General features: G+C 40.4%; 1 protein-coding gene across 1 annotated transcript in view; it reads right to left on the reverse strand.

Annotated features, from left to right (window-relative positions):
* The window catches only part of FBXL17 (F-box and leucine rich repeat protein 17), a 297,712-nt gene extending 277,669 nt beyond the window's left edge, over window positions 1-20,043 (reverse strand). Inside the window, exons 1-4 of the mRNA XM_059833826.1 lie at window positions 19,273-20,043; window positions 12,143-12,265; window positions 9,451-9,708; window positions 8,544-8,675 (exon numbers count right to left, since the gene is read on the reverse strand). Of these exons, the coding sequence (XP_059689809.1) occupies window positions 8,544-8,675; window positions 9,451-9,708; window positions 12,143-12,265; window positions 19,273-20,043 (1,284 nt within the window). The remainder of the gene's footprint in view (window positions 1-8,543; window positions 8,676-9,450; window positions 9,709-12,142; window positions 12,266-19,272) is intronic.
* Between the last annotated feature and the right edge of the window lie 812 nt (window positions 20,044-20,855).

Raw genomic sequence — 20,855 nt, forward strand, 5'->3', positions numbered from 1 at the left:
AGTATTTGGAGGGGGGAGGATAGGGGACAGAAATCATACAAAAAGATGAAAGTGAAGGTTAAAAAAAACAAGAAAAAACAAAAACCCACACCCACCCTGCCCTGCAACTCTTGAGTAAAATCTCCTCCTGCAGAGATAAGATGGCTTTTGAACAATACAACATAGAAAAATACTTTCAATATAACTTAAGGTACTGCATTTAAAACCCAAAACATGGTGTTAAGCATTAAGCTGAAAATGATTACCTGAAGGGGCTCCTAATTTATCTGACACCAAGGACCTAACCAGAATTAGTTTGCCTCTCTAACACATACCCTTGAAATATAACTGAAGAGTGAGACACTTGAAGTACTTTTGTTTTACCCTATTAAAAAATAAAATGAATGTAGTAAGAAAATTATTAGACACTATTAGACAAGGGTGCACATAAAATAATTTTCTTCAAAAAGCAAAATTTCCTGTGTTGTGTACCTAAATACACATCCCCAGAAGACACATTCTTAGCCCTTAAGTAGCAACAAGTTCAAAACTGCGCTATCATTCAGGTGGTAGTCTAATCTAGGAATGAGTAAAAAGCAAATCAAGGAACAATAGTTGGTTTTCTCCAAGGTTTCACTCAGGATCTCCAGTAGCAGTTAGTTTCAACTCATTCACTTTATACTCAGTATATCTAGTAGAGAACATAGAACAGTTTGGGTTGGAAGGGATCTTTAACGGTCATCTAGTCCAAACCCCCTGTAATGAGCAGGGACATCTTCAACTAGATCAGGTTGCTCAGAGCCCCATCCAACCCGACCTTGAATGTTTCCAGGGGTGGGGCATCTACCATCTCTCTGGGCAACCTGTTCCAACATACACACGTTTCCATTGTATGTTCTTCGAACTCCTTCTATTTTAAAAGAACACAAAATAGCCCACAATGTCCCAAAATTCTATCAGTTTTCTCCTTCTCCTTTGCTAATATTCAATGCACTACACAAAGCAAACCTCTTCAAATGCTTCAACAAGAATACACATAACTACACTGCAAGAGTCGAATGCTATTTAGTTCAGTAAGCTTTGTTATACTAACAGTCTGAAGACATTTAAGAACTACTTAGACAGCGATCCTGGCAGCTGAACCGAAAACAGGATCTGTGGAACCAGCACAATATTTAGAAGTTATGTGCCGCGTATTGGTAACTCACTATAGCAAGGACTCAAAGTCCTCTTACCACTACAAAGTCAATACTGCCATCTAAGGGTGATGACAAAGTATTGTGTTTATTGCCAGAAAATTTACAGAAACATTTATATAGAAAAGTCTGACACCTGCATAGTCATTCAAATGCCTTTACGAAAAATACATATTTATGCACGAGCACACAATCTTCACTTTTTTTTCTTCTGTTAACATCAAACTCGGCATAAGTGTTTTACCTTAAGAACTGTATTACAGAAACTGCCCAAGTCAAAATGCAACAGTTCTAAACAAGCAAAAGCCCTCAAAAAATAACAAACTCTGAGAAATAAGGTTGTTATCAGCTAGATTTCTGAAGAAATGATTAAACCGTTTTATTTTGTTGTAAAAATGAACAAAGTGAATGTTTCAGAAGGTAAGCTTATTCAAAGACTAACTTTCCAAAGAGGCTTTTAATACTGAACAGATGTCTCAACCAGTTCTTATGAAAGCATGTTTTCCCATATCTCAGCTTAGTTTTCAGTATAGTTATTCAATGCATTTTTAATGTGCCGAACATTATTTTTTACAGAACATTAGTAGTTTTTGATGCATATGTCACATGTTTGACAAACTAAAATACATAAGGGACTTGTTGGTAATGTTCACTAGGAATGATAATGTCATCTGTAAGGAGTTTTTGCTTTAGAAAGCTCTAATTTAACCCTAGACAGAAGATGAATCATCATTGTCCAAAGCTATGATATACAGTAGAGAAATCAATCTAAGTATTGGCATCATCTTTAATATGCATGCATGTATTTAGCAAGTAAATAGCCCTACATGTTCATTGTGTGCCTACAAAGAAAACGAGAAACAGTCTCCTGGAGACCATGACTTTTTAATTAAAAAAAATAATTGAAGGGGAAAAGTCTGGAACAACTATAGTTCTTTTCAAAACCTCAAAATAATGAAATAAGCTAGTTAGAAAGTATTTTGGGAAAGTATTCACTAAGCAGCATGGGAAAACAATCCTTTTCTGAAATTTCTCGAAGTAGAAGAACAGTTTTAAGTAATTATATGTAAAAATTGAAATAGTATATGGAACACGTTGGGCTGAAGAGGGGAAGGGCAGGGAAATCACACTCTTTAGGAATATTTTTCCCTGGAAGTCTCTTTCATTTACTTGTTACCAGTGAAAAAGTAAGTTATTTCCATATATTCTAAACTTCAGTAGTTCACATCATCTGATGATGTGCAGTTTATACACCTCATAATACTGACTCTTTTCCTCAAGCAATTTGCCTGAACTAAACTCAAAGCAAAGTACTCTCTCCTCTCCCATGTTTGCCCTGTGTCATGCACAAAGGCCTTTGAGTACACTGCTGAAGTGTTTTATAGCTGACATGTACGAAGAAGAAAGAACCGCTTTCCAAAGTCAAGAATGGAAGGGGGAGAGAATCTCAGTAAAACACATAAGGATAAATAAATCAGATTACACTACGCTGGGATTATTCAGAAAACATGAAAATAAACTTTATTTTGTCCTGTAGATTTTTATACTAGGCAGGTTCCGGTCAATGCTTTAAAAGGGTATGTTAAGTATTTAACCATATGTCATAAAACTGAAATCTTTATTTTAGTGTATCTTAATTCTTTTTCCTGAAACTAAAAAAAGTATATTATTAACACATCTTAAGTATTATAGTTTCTATCAAACACAGCGTCACAGTTAACATTAATTTCTTCTCTGTATTACCTGCTACAAACTGCAAAGGTGGGCAGAACATTAACAGAATACTCATTTTTAAAACACCATTAAATAATTATCTGTAAAATATTTACTACAGAAGTGTCCTCACACATTCAGCACAAAAAAAGGATTATCAAACACACTGCCAATTGGGCCAAAATTTTGTTAGCTTGAAATGTCCTCCACTCACAGTAGACACTGTTCCTGGACAGAGTTAAAAGACAAACAAGGAACTAGAAATGTGGTCAAGTTAGACCATAACCATCTTACTGAATGTATCTGGGAACCATCAGACAAATGTTTTATCTTTAAGCCATCTACTTCACAAGATCATTTTATTGGAAAGGGAGAAATGCTGCCAGCATTCCAACTGTAGTAGCTTAGAGTGGAATAATTGCTGGAGGTAACTTACAAATTAAATTTATATTAAAGGTACAGCATTGAAGAAGTCTTCAGGGTGGAGTGTGGCGAATATGCAAGGAATCCATCCCACAGAAGTTCCCTAGGCAACCTTAGATGTTGGCAACACCAGGGGAGCTTGGTGTGCTGACTCTAAGAGAAACTGCATGGAGGGTGGAGCGGAGTGGAGACACCGCGGCCAGGCTCTGTGATAAGACGGGAACTGGAAAGTACTACGGAACTGACAAGCTGCATATTTACCACCCTGAGCCAACAGTCTGTCACTTTTTGACAAAATATTATCCTTTGGGTGAACTTTGCTCATTATAATACCAGAAAACACACCTTCATCCCAAAGCCACCTACCTCCAATGTGCGACCACCCCTCACTGAGCTTGCGCTCTGGATTTTTCTTAGTCTATACCTTTAAAAGCAGAACAAGAAACTTTTACACCAATTATAATAGAGGTATGTATGACTAGAGTCACTCAAGCTCCACCTGTAAGGACAAATAATATAAAAACGGCTTAAGAGAGGAAGGATGCCAGGGAAGATACCATCGCAGACCACCTTTGACACCTGGGATCAGTCGACGGGCTGAGCCTCTCTTCCCCCCCACAGGGACGCCTTTGGGTAAGATTCAAACACTTGGTTATACCGAGTGCTTCCCCGGGAAACTTAGAAATCTCTATAGAGTTGCTTTATAACTTAACACCTTTGCAGCCAGGCTATATTACTCATATTCTTGGTATTTGCACATGCTTTGCAGGCAGTAATTTTATCACCGGCAATCCTAAAGAACTTGTGTATCTGTTGCTTCAGTAAACTGCACTATTCACTAAGCCATGAAAGTTCTCATTGAACGCCACCAAATCCCTTAAGTGTGGCCGTGCTAGTTCATGGAACGCAACTAGACTGGAAGTGTATGGTGTTATGAGCATATCCGTAACCGTGAGAGTTCAATACATTGAAGGCGACCGGACTTGTAACACAGAGAACTGGGCATCACTCAGAATCTAAGCCTAGCTGCCCCCAGGCCCTCCGATATCTGAGGACAAACTGGAATGCAAGGGGGTCTATTTTCTGCCAAATTGTCTTGCCCTTTAACGCGACACTTAGTTGCAGTATTATTTCCCATCTACCTCTAAACAAGCTTGAAAAAGAGAAAAAGGGAAGAAAGCATAGAGGTAGGAATGCTGTCATCCTGTTATAGTATCTAAAACTCCATCTCCCTTCATTTTTAGAAGCTCCTTCTCCTCATCCACATCTAATTAACCACAAAAAAACCCACACACACTAGGTGGAATAGGGAGGTACAAATCTGTAACTCCCACCTGCTAAGTTCCAGCAACCATTGTATTATAATTTTAGCCATTAAGTCACCGAGTTAAGGAAAGGCAATGAAAAAAGAAATTAGTGTGAAAAATCAACATAGTTAAGTGGAGAAGGTTTTTCACAGCTCTAAAATGGAGCTCCCAAATCTAGGTCTACTCTATCCATAATGAGGAAATGGAGACTTTAGACACTGCTTGTACAAAATTGCTTCTGGGGGCAATCCTTCCCTTTGGGTGGACTGTAGTCACAAACTTACTCTGCATCTCTCTACAAAGAGGTCAAAAAACCTTTAAAACCTTTTAGGGCTCCATTCTTCTAGGGAAGGCCGCAATGAAAAGTGTTAATTTTCCTTGACAATTCAGGTTAAGTACAGCCCCACTCCGTGTCTCAATGAGAGTACTACTGTTAGTGTGGAGCAGCTTTCTGATTTTTCAGCTGAAGCTATGTATTGTCTGTGTGGGGTGGAAGGACAAAAAACGGGTTGATAGAAAGTTAACAGTGACATTTACCAATTCATCTTCCACCAGCTTCATTCACGTTAATCATTCATATGAGGCAAACATGAAATTATACTCATAGCATTCAATTCCAGCCATGACCATAAAATAAGAAGTTCAACTAAACTCAAAGAAGCTAGGAAATTTCTTAGTTTTGTCTTATCAGAGTTATAATCTGTTCTTCCATTTACACTGAATTTCTGTGAGATTGTTTGATTGAATCAGACTGTCTGGGGACAGGTAAGGAAAGACAACTCAACATACTGGCACACTTTGTAAGTCCTGCAATTTTGTTTTATTTTTTCACTAGGTTCCCAATTCGGCCAGTATGCTGCAAAAAAGAGGCTTTGCATAGAATTACTCTTCCACTCAAAGGACAAAGGAAAAATAAGCATATTTTGAAGAGATACAAATCATAAACAGTTATGCAAACAACAACCTTGTGTTGTTAAGTTAGCCTTGCGATGTTAACTTTTTCCTCACACATCCTTTGCACCCGTTTATTATTTGCAGCTTTCACTTATTACCATGATATAATCAGCATTTCAAAGAAAGGAAAGCATCTATTTTTCTGTGAATTGCCTGGTATATTAAACAATCAGAACATAAATTCTTCTTTCTCTGTTTCTGCTCAGCAGTCTGCTAATGGAGTTACTTAGCAACAGATGAAGCAACTGAACTGTGTTGCCTGATCCACATTTCACTGTAAATTAAAACTCACAAAGGCATTATTTAGCTGCTGGTTGCCTCTGTATAGATGTATTTTTGAGGTATAATATCTATTAGTCTGAGACAAGCCTACATGAAAACCCAGCCATGATGGACCATCTAGAGCAGACTACATGGTTTGAAATTAATAGAAATTGCCTGTAAGAGTCACATGATTTTGAGCACCTCTGAAAAAGGATGAAACAAGAAAATAAAAAACAAAACACATAGACTCTATCTACAGCATTTACAGAGAAGCTACAGAAATTGTTCAAAAAGGGGGGCCGGGGGGCCCCTTCCTACAGCAGACTGACAATCTATGAACTTGAAATACACAAACCAAGCCCTCATGTGTCAAGTACACTTTTCTTGCCACAGAGTATTTTGATTTCAGAGAATGTTTTCAAAGTAAGTAAGTATTCAAACACATGTATTTCCCCAAACCACCTTCTTCACCAAAAGAGTAGGAAGTAGGATGTGCCACAGCAAATATTGACAGTGGTTTTATTTTAGAAGGCAGTCTTAAAAACAAAGGTAATGCACAGAATTTGACAAATCAAACAGTGGATTATCATTTGCCACCAACCAATACTCCCTCTCAAGCTAATTCGGTGGCATTAAACAATTCCTATCTTTTTTTTTCTTGGAAGGTGAAAATTTTCTTATTTTACAACTGCGTGAGAACTTCTTACAAGTTGTCTTGGTTCATCACACAAAATTACACTCTCAGCAAGATTTGCAAGTCTCTTAGCCCTAGCAAGGAGAAAGCACACCAGTTTCTGCAGCTTTGTCATCTAGTGGAATCATTCAGGTGTTATTCTATTCTAAAGATTCAACACCCTGGAGTTCATAACAGCTTTACAACTTATTTCGCATTCACATTTCTAGACCAAAATTTAAGGAGCTGAATTTGGACTTCACAAAGCTAAACCAACTTTGCCACAGTTTATTTTTTCTTGAAAAATTAAGATTGGGCAGCAGCTTTAAATAAAATTAGACATTTAAAAAAACCTACATTCATGAAAAATTGTGCAAAGGGTTAGTTTTGATAAGTTACTTGACAAATTTTCAGAAATGATGAAATAATTAAAAGACGCTTCCTACTCATTTGAGAGTAGATGTTTTTGTCTTATTTCCAATGAAAACTTAATGTTAAATTTCCAATAATGAAGGCAACTGAATAAAGTGCAAATGAAGAACATGATTGTCTTAAAAACAAGAAGATAATTCCTATGTCCAATTTCAACTGAGAACTTAGATGACATTTCAAATAATAAAAATCACAGAACTTTGAAGTGCTAACAATTGTAACGTCAACTTCTTAGGTTACATTTCAGACTATAAAGAGAATAAAATCTTCGATGGCAAGAAGCACAGGACATATCTATAAGGAAGGCCAAATTAACACCTTACCCACATATTCTGCGATGATCGTATATTCATGCAGGTATTTATATGTACAGTAATTTTCATGTAGAATTAAGTAACCTTTCATATACAATTATGCAAACCTTGAATATGAACAAGTTTTCCCTCTTTCATTCAAGGATAAGTAATACTTTGTATTTCCCTACCTTTCTCCAGTTAATTTTTGCAGGAGTATGGTTACCTTCCAGGCTTCTTGGAATTGTCATTTCTCTTTCTTTTTTTTAATTAGAAATTTTTCCATGTATTAAGATAAATATTACAAGGGCTAATTTTGACAGTACTCAAGGTTCTGTTTTGATACAGGAGGAGGGGACATACGCTTTTTTCCTGCATTTGAACTATTCTGAGATCTCAGTTTTGGCCGTTATCTCCTATTTCTCAACTTCCTACAATTCTGATCAAAACCACTAAATGGCTTTTTTTAAAAAAAAACAGAAACCTTTCTCAAATGAACCATCTTATGCATTAGTATCTGTTTGTCTATTTGAAGCCAAATATCAAATGACTCTGAGTACAAGGTACACTGTTTTCTTAAAAACACAATTTATTTGTTCCAGTTCAGCAGTTTAACTGAAGGTTATAACCCTGACATTAGCTTATAGCTAAGAATTCAACTGCAAGCAAATTTCTCTACTTACTTGCAAGAAAAAATAAAAAATAAAAAAATTAAAGCCAGGGTTCTATTATACCATTTAGTAGATACTAGCTTTCAACATTAGAAACCATCATTTCAGAGATGCTTAAAATTAGGACACAAGATAGTTTTATTATTCCTCAACAACTTCCTTCTACTAACACAGGCACACTACTCTACTGCATCCTGCTGAGAAAGTGACGTATTTCAAGAAAAGATTATCAGACTGTATGATCTGTAGTCAAGAGCCCATCCTCCAAAAATCTTTTGGTTTAGAGAAGTTTGCACTTCTTACTGTAGAAAAACATACTGGTGTAAACAAAAGAAACATTCAGTATAGAGTATTTTCCTACACAAATCAGGCATCTCCCAAACAATTACTCCTGCAATGTCTCATCAAAACCAAAACTTAACATGTATCTGGAATAGCATAAGCTTAACTTGTACTTTGAGTCACCTCCTGAGCTATCTCTGTAGAACTTAAATATTCACAGGTAGAGAACATTTTTAAGCAATTCACTGCCAAAAAGCAGCTATTCAGAAGAAAGTTTTAAATGGACACAAAGCAAGAGAAAGCTTTGACAATGAAAGTGCTGTGGGGAAAAAAAAAAAATCATTACATGTACTTACTAATTTGTTTTCTTGCATATATATTCTTTGCAACTTCAGACAGCCTTTAGCTATAATGATCATTCCTTCATCTGAGATCTTGTAACATTGCCCAAAATGAATGTCTTTCAATTCTCTGCATTTTGAACCCAACTGCAATTAATGAAATCAAAGCAAATATTTAAGAATAAAGGGAAAAAAAACAACAGGATTTGAATGAACTGGAGAGTTGGGAGTTAAGTTTTCTTTCTGCTCCGCCCCCCCTCCCCCCAAAATTATCTGTTTTTACTGGTCTTGTAAGTGCTATACACAAACAAGAAAGATTATAATTATATACATGACAAAATGAAGTTGCTAACTACAGTCAGGAAAATGGAGCTAAGAGCAGCACATATGAACTAGGTTATTTATTGGGCGTATATATAAGTAGCTAACAATGCCTACATGCTAGACCATTGACAGCATATTTAACATAACTACTTCAGAGCTTATCCTAAATGATCTTTTAACACAAGAGAGAGAGAGTTGATGAAACCTTCCTGCACGCCTAACAAATAAAGATCTCAGTCACCTTCAGCTTTCATGATACAAAAAAAAAAAAAGAAAGAGTTACTTAAACACTGTTTCCAAATAGCAACTAAGGTCAGGAAAACTCAATCAGCCAGAGGTGAAGTACAGGATGTCAAACTGGAGATTTCATTATAAAAGGGAACATTTAATCCCTGGATTTAAATATTTACAGTCTCTAAAGAACAGAATTTACTGCACCAAGAAAATATGTCCATAAAGCAATTTTCAAAGTAGAGGAGGTCATCTGATTTTAATCATATTCTAGAAGAGGGTACCTTCTTCCATGTCCCTTTTTGCACTTGGTAAGAAGTTGAAAGATACTACATTTACAAAAGAAATTTGTGGAATGGATGGTTACCTGCTTTAGGCCTTCATCAGTCAGTCTGTCTTGATTGCCTACATGCACTTTCTGAAGAAGAGGACACTGAGAGGCAACTGCAATAATAGAGGTGTCAGAAAGCTGTTTACACCTGTAGGCAGTATACCTTAGGAGTCCAGGACATTTAATTGCTAATATGCATACTCCTGTATCAGATACATTGCGACAATCAGAAATATTAATTTCAGTAATATTCTGGCTTCTTGATGCTATCTTTTCCAACAGCTCATCAGTGACCTGCAAAGAAAATCCAAATATTCAAATTTAACTTTTTTCATAAACATCTTAATTTCATTAGCACAAAAACTACTATTTGTAAGATGCTCTTCTATAAGCTATTGGGAGAATGAAAAGGTTTGTTTTCCAAGATAAGAGCATACTGGTATCATCAGTTTTAGTTATCTTTAAAGAATTCTGATCCAACACTTGGAGAGAATAACAGTTAATAGTCCTCTTCATATTTTAGACAAAGAATTCTTCATCCTTTGGAACAAAAGGATTTGCTTGCCCTTCTATAGCAGCACTCTACTTACATACCTAAGGTAGCATTTACAGAGAAGTAAACAGTTTATATGTCTCTGAAATGCAACAGGTTTTTACTCAGGCTTTGGTAATTATCCAAAGTCAGGTGCCAGCAGACAGATACTACAGTGATGCAGGTAACAACAGGCTTCTTAACAATGGAAAACAGTCACCTAAGGTAGCAGTGAACGAAACCAATGAGAAGGAAAGAACACTAACAGGAAAAAAGCTAATTAAAACCCAGAAGTTTCCTCCTGTTATTTTTCCTCAGTTTTAAAACAGAATACTTGCACATTTTAAGTGTTAGTCTATGAAAGACCATTAAATCAGATATATGTCCTATTTTTCCAGAGCTCCTTCGAAGAAAAGATTCTATCCATTTTGTACCTGTACACATTGTAGTTAGCTAACATGCCAATAATTTTAAGAAAAGCCAGTCCTACGAAGCAGGTAAGAAACATAAGATATTCTTCATGCTCAAGCTTGTAAGTTAAAATAAAACAAACAAAACCAATGCAGGTAAGACACAATGCATAGAACTCCCTCACTTTAAAAGTTTAGTTTCAAGAAACCTGAGGTGACATATGACGAAAGTCCTTCTAATAAAACCATTCAGGAATACTTATCCAACACATAGCACAGATGAGATTTAGCTTTAAGCCCGGAGAGGGCAAGAGAGCAACACAAACCCCTTTTCTTTTTCTCTTACACAGTTGAGAAACAAACACTGTCTTTGCTGCATTCAATTTGTTTTCCATTAGTAGCAAGTCTAATCTTTCTTCTTGCTATTTCATCAGGCAGCTGTTAGCTAGAAAACATGACAAATTGCAAAAAAAAAAAAACAAAAAAAAAAAACAAAAAACCCACCACACCTCACACCAAAAACTGCAAACAATGCCTGAACAAATAAACCAATCAACCCCCATCCCCCCGCAAAAAAAAAAAAACAACCAGCAATAACCAAAAAAAACCACGAAACCACCAAACCCTCCCTACTGAGAAAGATAACATTTGTGCTTAATATTGGTTTAGAAACGCAATAAAAAATTGTCAAGATAGGTTTCTTAGGGCAATGCCATAACTGACAAACTTTAGTGAGATCCCAACATACCTAATAAGCAAAACCATTAAAAAAACTTTGTAGTAGAAATAAGGCTACATCTCAAGACAATGAAGAAGAAAAACTGATTTGACACATAGTGCCTACAGAGCAAAAAGATGGTCTGAGTGTGCTTTGGAGTCACTTGAGAAAAATCAGACAATCTGCTATATGTAACTTTTCCATAGCATTTCAGAAATATGTTAACTAGTAACTCTAGAAGCAAGAGAACTTGCATGCTTTCTTATGAATTGGTGATCTGAAAATAATATCACGTGTACATTCTTTATGTCCAACATAGATGAGTTCATGTTGCTGCTTCTTCAAATGGGACACTCCCATGGTTGTTGCCCTGCATCCTACATTTTCATGAAACTCTCAAGAAATTGTTTTATAAACCTCTGCAAGTAATTAAGTAACAAGAAGCCTAAAGAGGGTGGCCAAACAACACAGGCATCCCTTAAAGTTTTCCAAGGAGGAAAGCTACCCTGAGCAGTCTAGGGCTAGGTAGGCTCTGTAAAGGTCTCACTAAATGAAAACCATGAATCCCAGACATTTAATTCTAGTATCAGCTAAAGGCCTAAAAAGACACAATCTGTCTTCTAATCAGTAGGAGCCATATCAGCTGAAGAAAAATTACAAGAAAATTTGTTAAAACAAACAGGGCAAGCACCAGTTAGGTGACCATTCTTCAAACTAGAGCATCCTCAGAAAAGCTCACGTACATCTTTCAATTAATATGAGATCTGATAGTTCTTATGAATGGAACTACCACTACCTGATGCAGACCCGAGACAGGTAACCCACAATCCATTTCAAACAGCACTTGTCCTCCCACTGTTTAACAACTGATCTCTGTCAAAAGGAGCTACATTCAAAGGAGTTAATCTAAGGGTCCAGATATTTTCAGCCTCTAGTAGAAAAATCCCTGAAAGCACAGACACCACCATTTTATGGGTTTCTTTTGTTTACCTTTGATCAAGAATACAAGTTCTGAGAACAAATTCTGAGTCATTAAAACACAATTTTTCCACAGTAATACCTGCATACCTGTTGACGACTACTGAGATCCAGTTGCTTCCAAAACTGAAAATCTAAACAGAGGTCACGCCAATATTTACAGACTAATGACGCTGAAAGGCAACGCTCATTCAGGGATAAATTGGAAAATATCTGTAAAGAAAGGGAAAAAAAATACTATTTGTCAGAAGTAATCATATTTTAGAGAAAGAAATATTTTATTACTAACCCATCCTGTAAAAGATAGGAAAGTATTAGCATGCATTGCAATACACAGTTCTGGAACTGGCTCCCAACTTGATTAGTCAAGGACAGTAACAAAAAAACCTTCATCCCACAACAGCTGACAATATTAAGTCGTCACACTAGCACAACCAACAACAGAATGTATTCTACTTAGGTACTCATTTCTTAGGCCAAATTTCAAATGTGCATCTGAGATGGCATACCTAAAGAATTACAAATACAAATATTAGCTCAATGATATTTGCAAGCCATTTAAAAAGTGTTTTCATTCTGTTCTGATTTAAATAGAAAAACCTTTCCTTTTATTTCTTAACTGAATTGAAAAGAAGAGTCATAAAGGTACTAAAACATCAGTCTTGTGGGAAGGGGGCATTTTATACCCCAAGGTTTTGAGCACTAGAGCCGCCTGCAAAAAAGAATAAACTGTAACTATATGGCAGGCTCATAAATTGCTGTTATATTTATTATGTTCAGCCCTTCCTCAGAAGTACTGTTGTTAAAAAATATAACAAGAAGTTCTGTCAAGAGTTACATATGAAGGTACCTTGTAACCACAAACGAACTTTATCTACACGTCATCCTATAATGAAAAAAGGCAATCATAGCATTAAGATACCTACACAAGAATACAGACTGCAAAACATGAAACAGTCCTCCACTGAACTGATGAGGACATCAAGTACTAAGTAGAAGCACCATAGCCAATCTCAGGCAACGTGCTCAAGAAAATCTGAAAACACTGGAAAGTGTTCATACGAAAGCACTGAGGTCTAGAAAACATGAAAACATTCAAAGAAAAGACTAGGACTGCTTAACCAAGGAAAAGGGAGGGCAAAGCAGGTAAACAAACCAGAGAGAACCACACTTGCATCTTCTTTGTGGTGGGTAGAACAATTAGTCTCCAACTAAGGGTAATGAAGCATTGGAATATAATACCTGGTAACTTACAGAATTTCCATCACTGGTGGTCTTTAGAACAGACTAGACAATCAACTGTCAACAATAACAACCATTACTGCGCCCTTGTTCTAGGGGATGGCTTAGCTTAGCAGTTTTAAATATGTATAATCCTATAAGACCCCTTGGTGAAGGGGAGTTGTCTGATTATTGCTAAAATATCTGCCAAATATAATAAGGGGAAAACCAAATTTAAAAAAAAAAATCAAATTCACCACCTTCTGTAAATGCTTGCAAGATTTATCACTCCCATCTTCTTCTTCTAGCTATGAAAAACACACAATCTCTTATGTAAGACTCCTTGCAGTGCTGAAGGATTGTGCATGAACACTGTTTTCCTGCAGGCCTTTGCTTGACCATTACCAGAGTCAATCTATATTTCTTATTAGGGAATCAGTTGAACACAGGCAGACGGAAGTGCGGATGAAACAATCAATGCCTGCTTCCTCCCCGCAGTTCTTCATCTGTACTGGTGAATCCACAGACAGAGCACGGAGGTGGCTGTGACCAGCACCCAAAAAATACCATCGCCTCCAGTCAAGCAGAGAAAAAGCACTAAATAGTAAGTGGTAATTTGGCATTTGATGTTCCTACTGCAAAGTGTAATTCTAAGCATTAGAAAAGATGACGGCCTAATGATTCTCAGCAATTTTAGGTTACTAAAAGCAGTAGCAAACTTGAGTTCCTGCTGATACCTGTATCAATTCCAGCAGCCGGACAATTAGAGCTATTGCTCAATAGATGTAACCAAATCAAAGAAAGAAATCTTTCGTAATTTAGAAACAGTTGGAATAGTCAATAGACAGGGAGCTCCGGGGTGATCTCACTTTAGACAGCCTTGGCAGAGCAGATGCACGGAACCATGAAGATAAGAAAGTTGCAAGATGTGTACAAAACCAGCCTTGAAGGACATGATATACGTGATCCCAGGACTGAGCTAGTCTTGCGTCTATCAGCGAACACGGTGAAGAAGAGTATGAGCCTTCATCTGAAGACCCCCGGGGACACTAACAAGCATGCGCAAAGAACATTAGCACATCTTAATAAGTTCTTGGAAATAAGATGAATCACCACAACAGTTTAAAAACAGAGACACTAAAACATACCAAAATTTGTGAAAGATCATACACAGGTCAGGCACCCTAACAAGAGAAACAAATAAATGAACAGAAAATGAAAGCAGGAGTTACATTTCATTTACTCTGCGTTAAAACACTGCGCAACTTGTAATCTATTAGTTTTCTCCATGCAATAACACATAGTTTCAGGGATGGAGACCAAGCCAAGCAACACCTAAACAACATTCAGAGAAGTTTTATCAGCCATGGGGGGTGAGTGTCAAGGCATCTATCTGCCTTCGGGAAAAGCAGAAATTCCATTCTATGACATTTGTCTCCTCCATCATGTAACTCATTCTGTAATGTGAAAACCTACATGCTTACACGAAAGCCACCTTTTCACACACACCTGTGAAAAGCAAAATACCCACTTATTTTTAAAATTCTGCAACAAATCACAAGATATATCAGGACATCTTTCAGAACTTTTGTTGAAATAATGTCCATATACTATCTTTGCTTTTGTTATTAGTCTACTGGCACAACTTTACTTCAAACTGTGCCCCTCAGCTGCACTTCCAGAAGCTCAGCAACAGCACAGTGAAGTTAAAGCTCGTTCATTTCCCTACTGCAATCACAGGGTGACAGTGAGCTTCATGAAAAAAAAAAAAAATAAAAAAATCAATGTTGCTATGTTACCCATTGCTATAGAAAAATGAGTTCAGCAGAACAATTCAGATTGAAAGAAAAGAACATTTTGCCTCCCTGCATCTGTCACAAAGTTTCAAAACCCTTTCCATTCTTCTCAGTGCTGTAGCTGAAGTAAGGCTCAACACAAACTCATAGACAGGATAAATTGATGGGAACACCAGCATAAGGAAAGAAAGATGGTATTACAACAGTGACTCCATGAACTTGTGAAGTCCAATCCAAATGATGTATTTTGATGCCTCTGCCTCTTGACTAGGCCAGAAAAAAAAAAATGACAGTGCAACTATAACATGTATATCCAGTCTTTTCAGTTTATTAAAAATAAGTGCCAGAGTTCAAAAGTCAGAAGGCAAAATGGAAGTTCTAGCTCTGGTCTATCAAACCTGCTTCGTATCACTCAGATAATCTTAAATGCAGGACTAGTATCAACTTTATCAAAAGCAAACATATAAGTTACTACAACAACAAAAGCAAACATGTAAGTTATTACAGCAAAGGAAGAATGAGAAAAATAAGTAAAAAAAGTTGAGTAAAGATGCAAGAAGAGGAGCCAGTAGTGCCTCAAATAATAATAATAATAAATTTATGAAAAACACAAGTTAAATAAAATGCACACACACTTATGGTCCCTTCAGAGTGCATTAGCGCTAAGCTAAAACCGACAGGGTCTCTGCTGCAGACAGAGCAGCATGTGCTCATGCTTCATAAAAGCAGCAAACTGCAAGAGGAGACAGCCAAAAGGTCATCTATCCTAGACCCTTCTCTGTTTTGAAGAAAGTTCAAGCACACCTTGAACATCCCTGATAAGGACATCCCCTTGTTGTTAAAAAAAGAATAAATAAAAATCCCAACTCCTCCCCAGAGACAGGAAACCACCTTTGCCAAGACTTAAATGTTCTCACACAGTGTTGTTTTCCAAGTATTTCACGTAAATTTCCTTCACATCAAATTAAGCTTATTATTTCTTTCTATTTGGCAAAGGACAGGAACACAGTCGAACTTTTTATCAATTTTCTCATAACAAAAGAGTGCATATCTCAGTCTTATTTCTGAATAGAATTATCATTCAGTTTGAACAGAATCTTCCAACTGCCATCACAGGCCATGTCTCCACCACCCCTAGCTCTCCTTTGATGCCTCTCCAGTTTGTGGGCTTTTTTAAGGAGACCCCAGTGTCCACAACCTAATGCAGTACTCTAGCAGAGGCTTTAAAAGCACCAAGCACGGCAGAGAACTTACTTTCCATGTCGCACAGTTCCTGTTAATACAGCTCAAAAGGAAATCTGAAGTGTTTGAATCAGCCATTACTAAGTTCACTCGGTCTGCAAACCATTTTACACCTTTTAACTTTTTTGATTAAACAGCAGCACTGCAAATAGGTAACAGATACAACAGGAAGATTTATTTCTGCTTTCCAGAAATAAATAACAGTTAAACTGCAATAGGCACAGATTTGTGATACACAGCACCAAGTTTTGAAAACTTAGTGATACATAGCACAAGATTTTGTAATCTTCTGCACCGCATGCTTACAAACAGCTCCTTTATTTTTTTTTCATTCATACATTTGTCTAAGTTATAGTCAAGTTGACTGCTCTATAGTTCCTTAGTTCCCCTCAGGTTTCAAAGAGAATGGATTTAAATTACCCTTTAGTCAAAGGTAATCACCCTCATCTACAAAGCTTAAAGATGAAATTTTGCCCACTGTGTAATGCTTTTTTCTGATACATATCTCAGTGACCAAATTAAAAGGTCAAACAAGCTTACAGGTTGTTTTTCTGTGGAACCGCAGTTCTTTTATCTGCCCCATACTGATGAAGTGACTTCTTCCCCAGCCAGGGGAACAGGATCAACTGGCACACTGCACTATAAACTTCCCGATTCAGCAGGGCCCATCCGATAATCTGCAGACCAAGTTCAGTCTGGCAAACCCGTCTATCCAGCCCCGTATCCTTCACTTACGGTATAGTGTACAACTGCTTCACAACAGAGCAGCACCTGAGCAACCCATGGCAGGCACCTCTAAGTGGCCAGCTATTACTCAGGAGCTCCTACAACGTTTCTTTGGGCTTGTCTGCAGCCCACTTACAGACAGGGGTGATAGCCACTCTTGCGCTAGCACCACTGCATCAGGAGGTCACAGAGGCGGGAATCAAGGGAAGGAAACATAAAAAAGTCCAGCTCCTGAGACTTCTGAGGATGGAATCTCTTGTCCTTATATTAAGGTTTGTGTCTCCACTACCTACCGTGAAAAGTTTAGTAAAGACTTTGGGTATATTTGTCTCCCACCCTCTCATAATAAAATGGCATGTTTGGAGAAAGGATTATATTTGCAAGATTCTCTCTCTATCAAAACCCAGCATACGAAGGCCTTTAGGCACCTGTATAATCCAGTTAACAAGAGGCCTGGTCAGAAATCTGAAGTTAAAAGTCCCATAACAGAACAGGATGCTATGAAAGCAGCCAAAGAAAACCCGCCAAAAAAAGACAAAACAACCAACTCAGTCCATAAGTCTAGCTAAGGATTGAAGGGCAAATTGGGGGGGTGGGGAGGGGTGTGTGACTTAAAAAAACCCAAAACAACAAGTGAGTAGATTGCTTCCAGCTGCTGGAATTACAGGCAAGCTTTTTCAAAAACATTGCAGAAGGAGCTGGACTACAGGGAGACTAAAGAGACAAAATCATTGGGGGAGGTGGGGGACATACAGATTGGTATTTTTGAAAAAGTTAAACAGAGTGCTAAAGTAACCACAGAAAAGTACTCATAACATTGATCAGAAAAAGTGTTTAAGCCATACTAATCAAGTCAGTCTGGTTCCAAATCCTAAAACAACAGAATATCAAAGAAAAAAGTATGTTCCAATAATAGTGGCAACCAGATTATTTTTTAGAAGAGCTACAAGACAAAGCTTCAATTCCACAATCACAGACGAGATTAATTCAGATATGATAGTTCCTGAGTTTTAAATACTTGCCAGAAAGGAATTTGAATAGTGTATCTATGACACATGACGTACCCTTACTAACACATTCATGTGTACCCAAAAAACTAACAAAAAAAAAAAACCTACTGAAAACCCCACAGAATTAATTTTATGTGCAAGACAGGCAGGTAAGTACATTGTTATTGTTTGACAACCAAAGAGTAAAGGAAGTACTTTCTACATTGGGGCTGTACAACTAGCAGTATATGAAGAACACCAAGAGTCATCTGTCTCATGCTCCTCCATTACAGGCCCTACTTTAACTTTAGCCATCTGACCCCAGAGTAAACTGCTGTAATACTGAAAGCCTATTGCCCAAAATTTAAAGACGCACTCGCATCGAACTATGGAAAATATCACAGGCTTCAGTTCCAGCCAGACTCATCTTTTTAGCTAAGGTTTAGCTGAAGAAAGTCAGCATACTGACTAGATCAACAGAGTAGCTTAAAAATGAAAAGTTGTTCTCAAAAGAGAACGGCAATTAAAGGAACCAAAAGACAGCAAAAGGGACAGGAAAGAAAGCAAGACTGTTCATTGAAGATATAGAGTAAGAGGTTATGAAAGCATGTCATTCAAGAGGGCTACAAACACTCAGGCTGATGGTGAAACCCGTAAAGCCGCAACTGACTCAAAATACACAGTAATACAATTTTTTTCCCCCAATCAACATTGAGAACTTGTCTATGTAGTTCTGACCTACACAGAAGCAACCAAATACAGTGAATGTCTCCCTTGCCGAGTACTCCATCAGTGAAAAAGTAAGAAGCTACCTGTGAAGGACACATTAGGAGGTTAACAGGTACGAGTCAAAATTTTACGGGGCAGCTTCTGGAGCAGTTTGGTCTGTCTTCACCGTCAGTTAATGACTCACCACGCCGTTTACAACGACAAACCAAAACAAAGCGGAAAAAATACCCAAACAAAAACAAAAACCACACCCGCAACCCTATCGATCTCCCAAGCGCCCGGTAAGCGAGGCGGCACGGGAAGGGACGCGCGGCCCCAGGCCGGGCGGGAGGTGGCGAGACCCCCTCGGGGCAGGGCCGGCCGCCTCCGGCTCCCACACGCCACCGAGCCCGCCCAGGGAACTCGGCACCCCCGGGGACAGGCCCAGCCGCGGGCCTCCGCGACCCCCCCCCCCCCCCCCCCCCCCCAGCCCCAGGGGGGAGGCAGGAGCCGCGCCCGCCCTCCTGTCCCGACCCACCTTGAGGAGGATGGAGGGCGGCAGCTGGTTAATGTCCGGGGCCGGCGGCGGCAGCGGCTCTCGGCAGCAGTCGCCGGGGTGCTCCAGGGGCTCCTCGCAGCCCGCCTCGCCGCCCCTCTCCTTCTCTTTCTCCCCCTCCTCCTCCTCCTCCGGCGCGGGGGGTGGCGGCGGCGAGGCGGGCTGCCCGCCGCCGCCGCTGTCCCCGGCAGCGCCCCGGGCTGGCGCGCCCCCACCGCCCGCCGCGCAGCCGTCGGCGGCGGGCAGGGCGCAGAGCTGCGCCTCCTCCGGACACTGGCAGGCGGAGGCCTCGGGCTCCGCCGCGGCGGCGGCGGCCGCGCAGCGCGGCTGCTTGCAGGGCGGGCAGGAGGGCAGGCCGGCCCCCTTGCGCTTGCACACCATCTCGGAGGCGACCTCGCCGGGCGGCCTGGCCGGCCCCAGGAGGCCCCGCACCGGCGAAGGCAGCAGGCCCGAGAGGAGGAGGCGCTGGCAGCGGCCCCGGGGCTCCCAGGCGCCGGGCGGCAGGCGGAGGAGGCGACGGGTGGCGCGCTGCTCCGCGGTGGCGAGAGCTGCGTAGGGCGGCGGTGGCAGCAGGGGGTCCCCGGCGGGCAGGGGCTGCTCCGGGGCGGGCGGGCTGGCGCTGTGCACGATGAAGCAGAGCATGCAGGGCCCGCGCAGGAAGCAGCTCCGGCTGCGCGGCGGCACCTTCCTCCCCCGGCGGCAGCGGCGGTCCCGGCTCAGGCTGCTTGCCTCTTTCGAGAGCAGGTGGCCCATATAGGAGGCGGCAGAGGCGGAAGGGCCCGCGAGGTGTCACCTGCGGGAGGCGGAGGCGGGCGCCGTCATGCTGCCGGCGGGGGCGGCAGGTGGCAGGGCCGGGCTGGGACAGGACAGGACGCGGCGGCGCGGCTGGTTCCGGGACGCGGCGCCGGGCGGGAGAAGCTTCCGCTACCGCCCCCCTGACCTCCCCCGGGGGAGGCGAAGGGGCGGTGCTCCGCGGCCTGGCCGCCGCCCGGGGCTGCTGCCGCCCACGGCCGAGCTGGGAGCTGGGGGCGGCGGAGAGCGGCCTTCCAGGGCCCCGCGGCCCCGGCGGCAGAGGCGGCCCCGGCGGCAGAGGCGGCCCCGGCCGCCTCCTCTCGGAGCGGCCCGGCAGGGAGCTGCGGGGGCGCCGGTTACGGCTCCGGGCGCCGGTTACGGCTCCCCGGCCGGCGCAGACCGCCCCACGCACACATACACACACGCTGTGCGTGTGGGGGTACGTATCCACTAAGTGCCCGTGTGTGTCCAAATATGCAGTGTACGTGCGTTATTTAAATGCACTGTGTGTAAAAATACAGATGTATAGCGTGGAGCCAGTGTATAAGCATATAATATATATGTGTGTGTATTATTATAGATACGTATATAAAACATCCATATTTCTGAATACCTGAAATAAAGCTTTTTTGGTCACAATTTGCAGGGGAAGGTGAGAGGGCTCCTGCTCACCTGTGTCAGATTGTACACAGCTGTGCAGGACTGTAGCTGGCTGTTTGCAGTGGCAGGGTAACACAAGCTTTGAGACCACCAAAAGCGTTCCTCCAGGTTTT

Source organism: Gavia stellata, chromosome Z, assembly GCF_030936135.1.
Source record: "Gavia stellata isolate bGavSte3 chromosome Z, bGavSte3.hap2, whole genome shotgun sequence".
Taxonomy (NCBI): domain Eukaryota; kingdom Metazoa; phylum Chordata; class Aves; order Gaviiformes; family Gaviidae; genus Gavia; species Gavia stellata.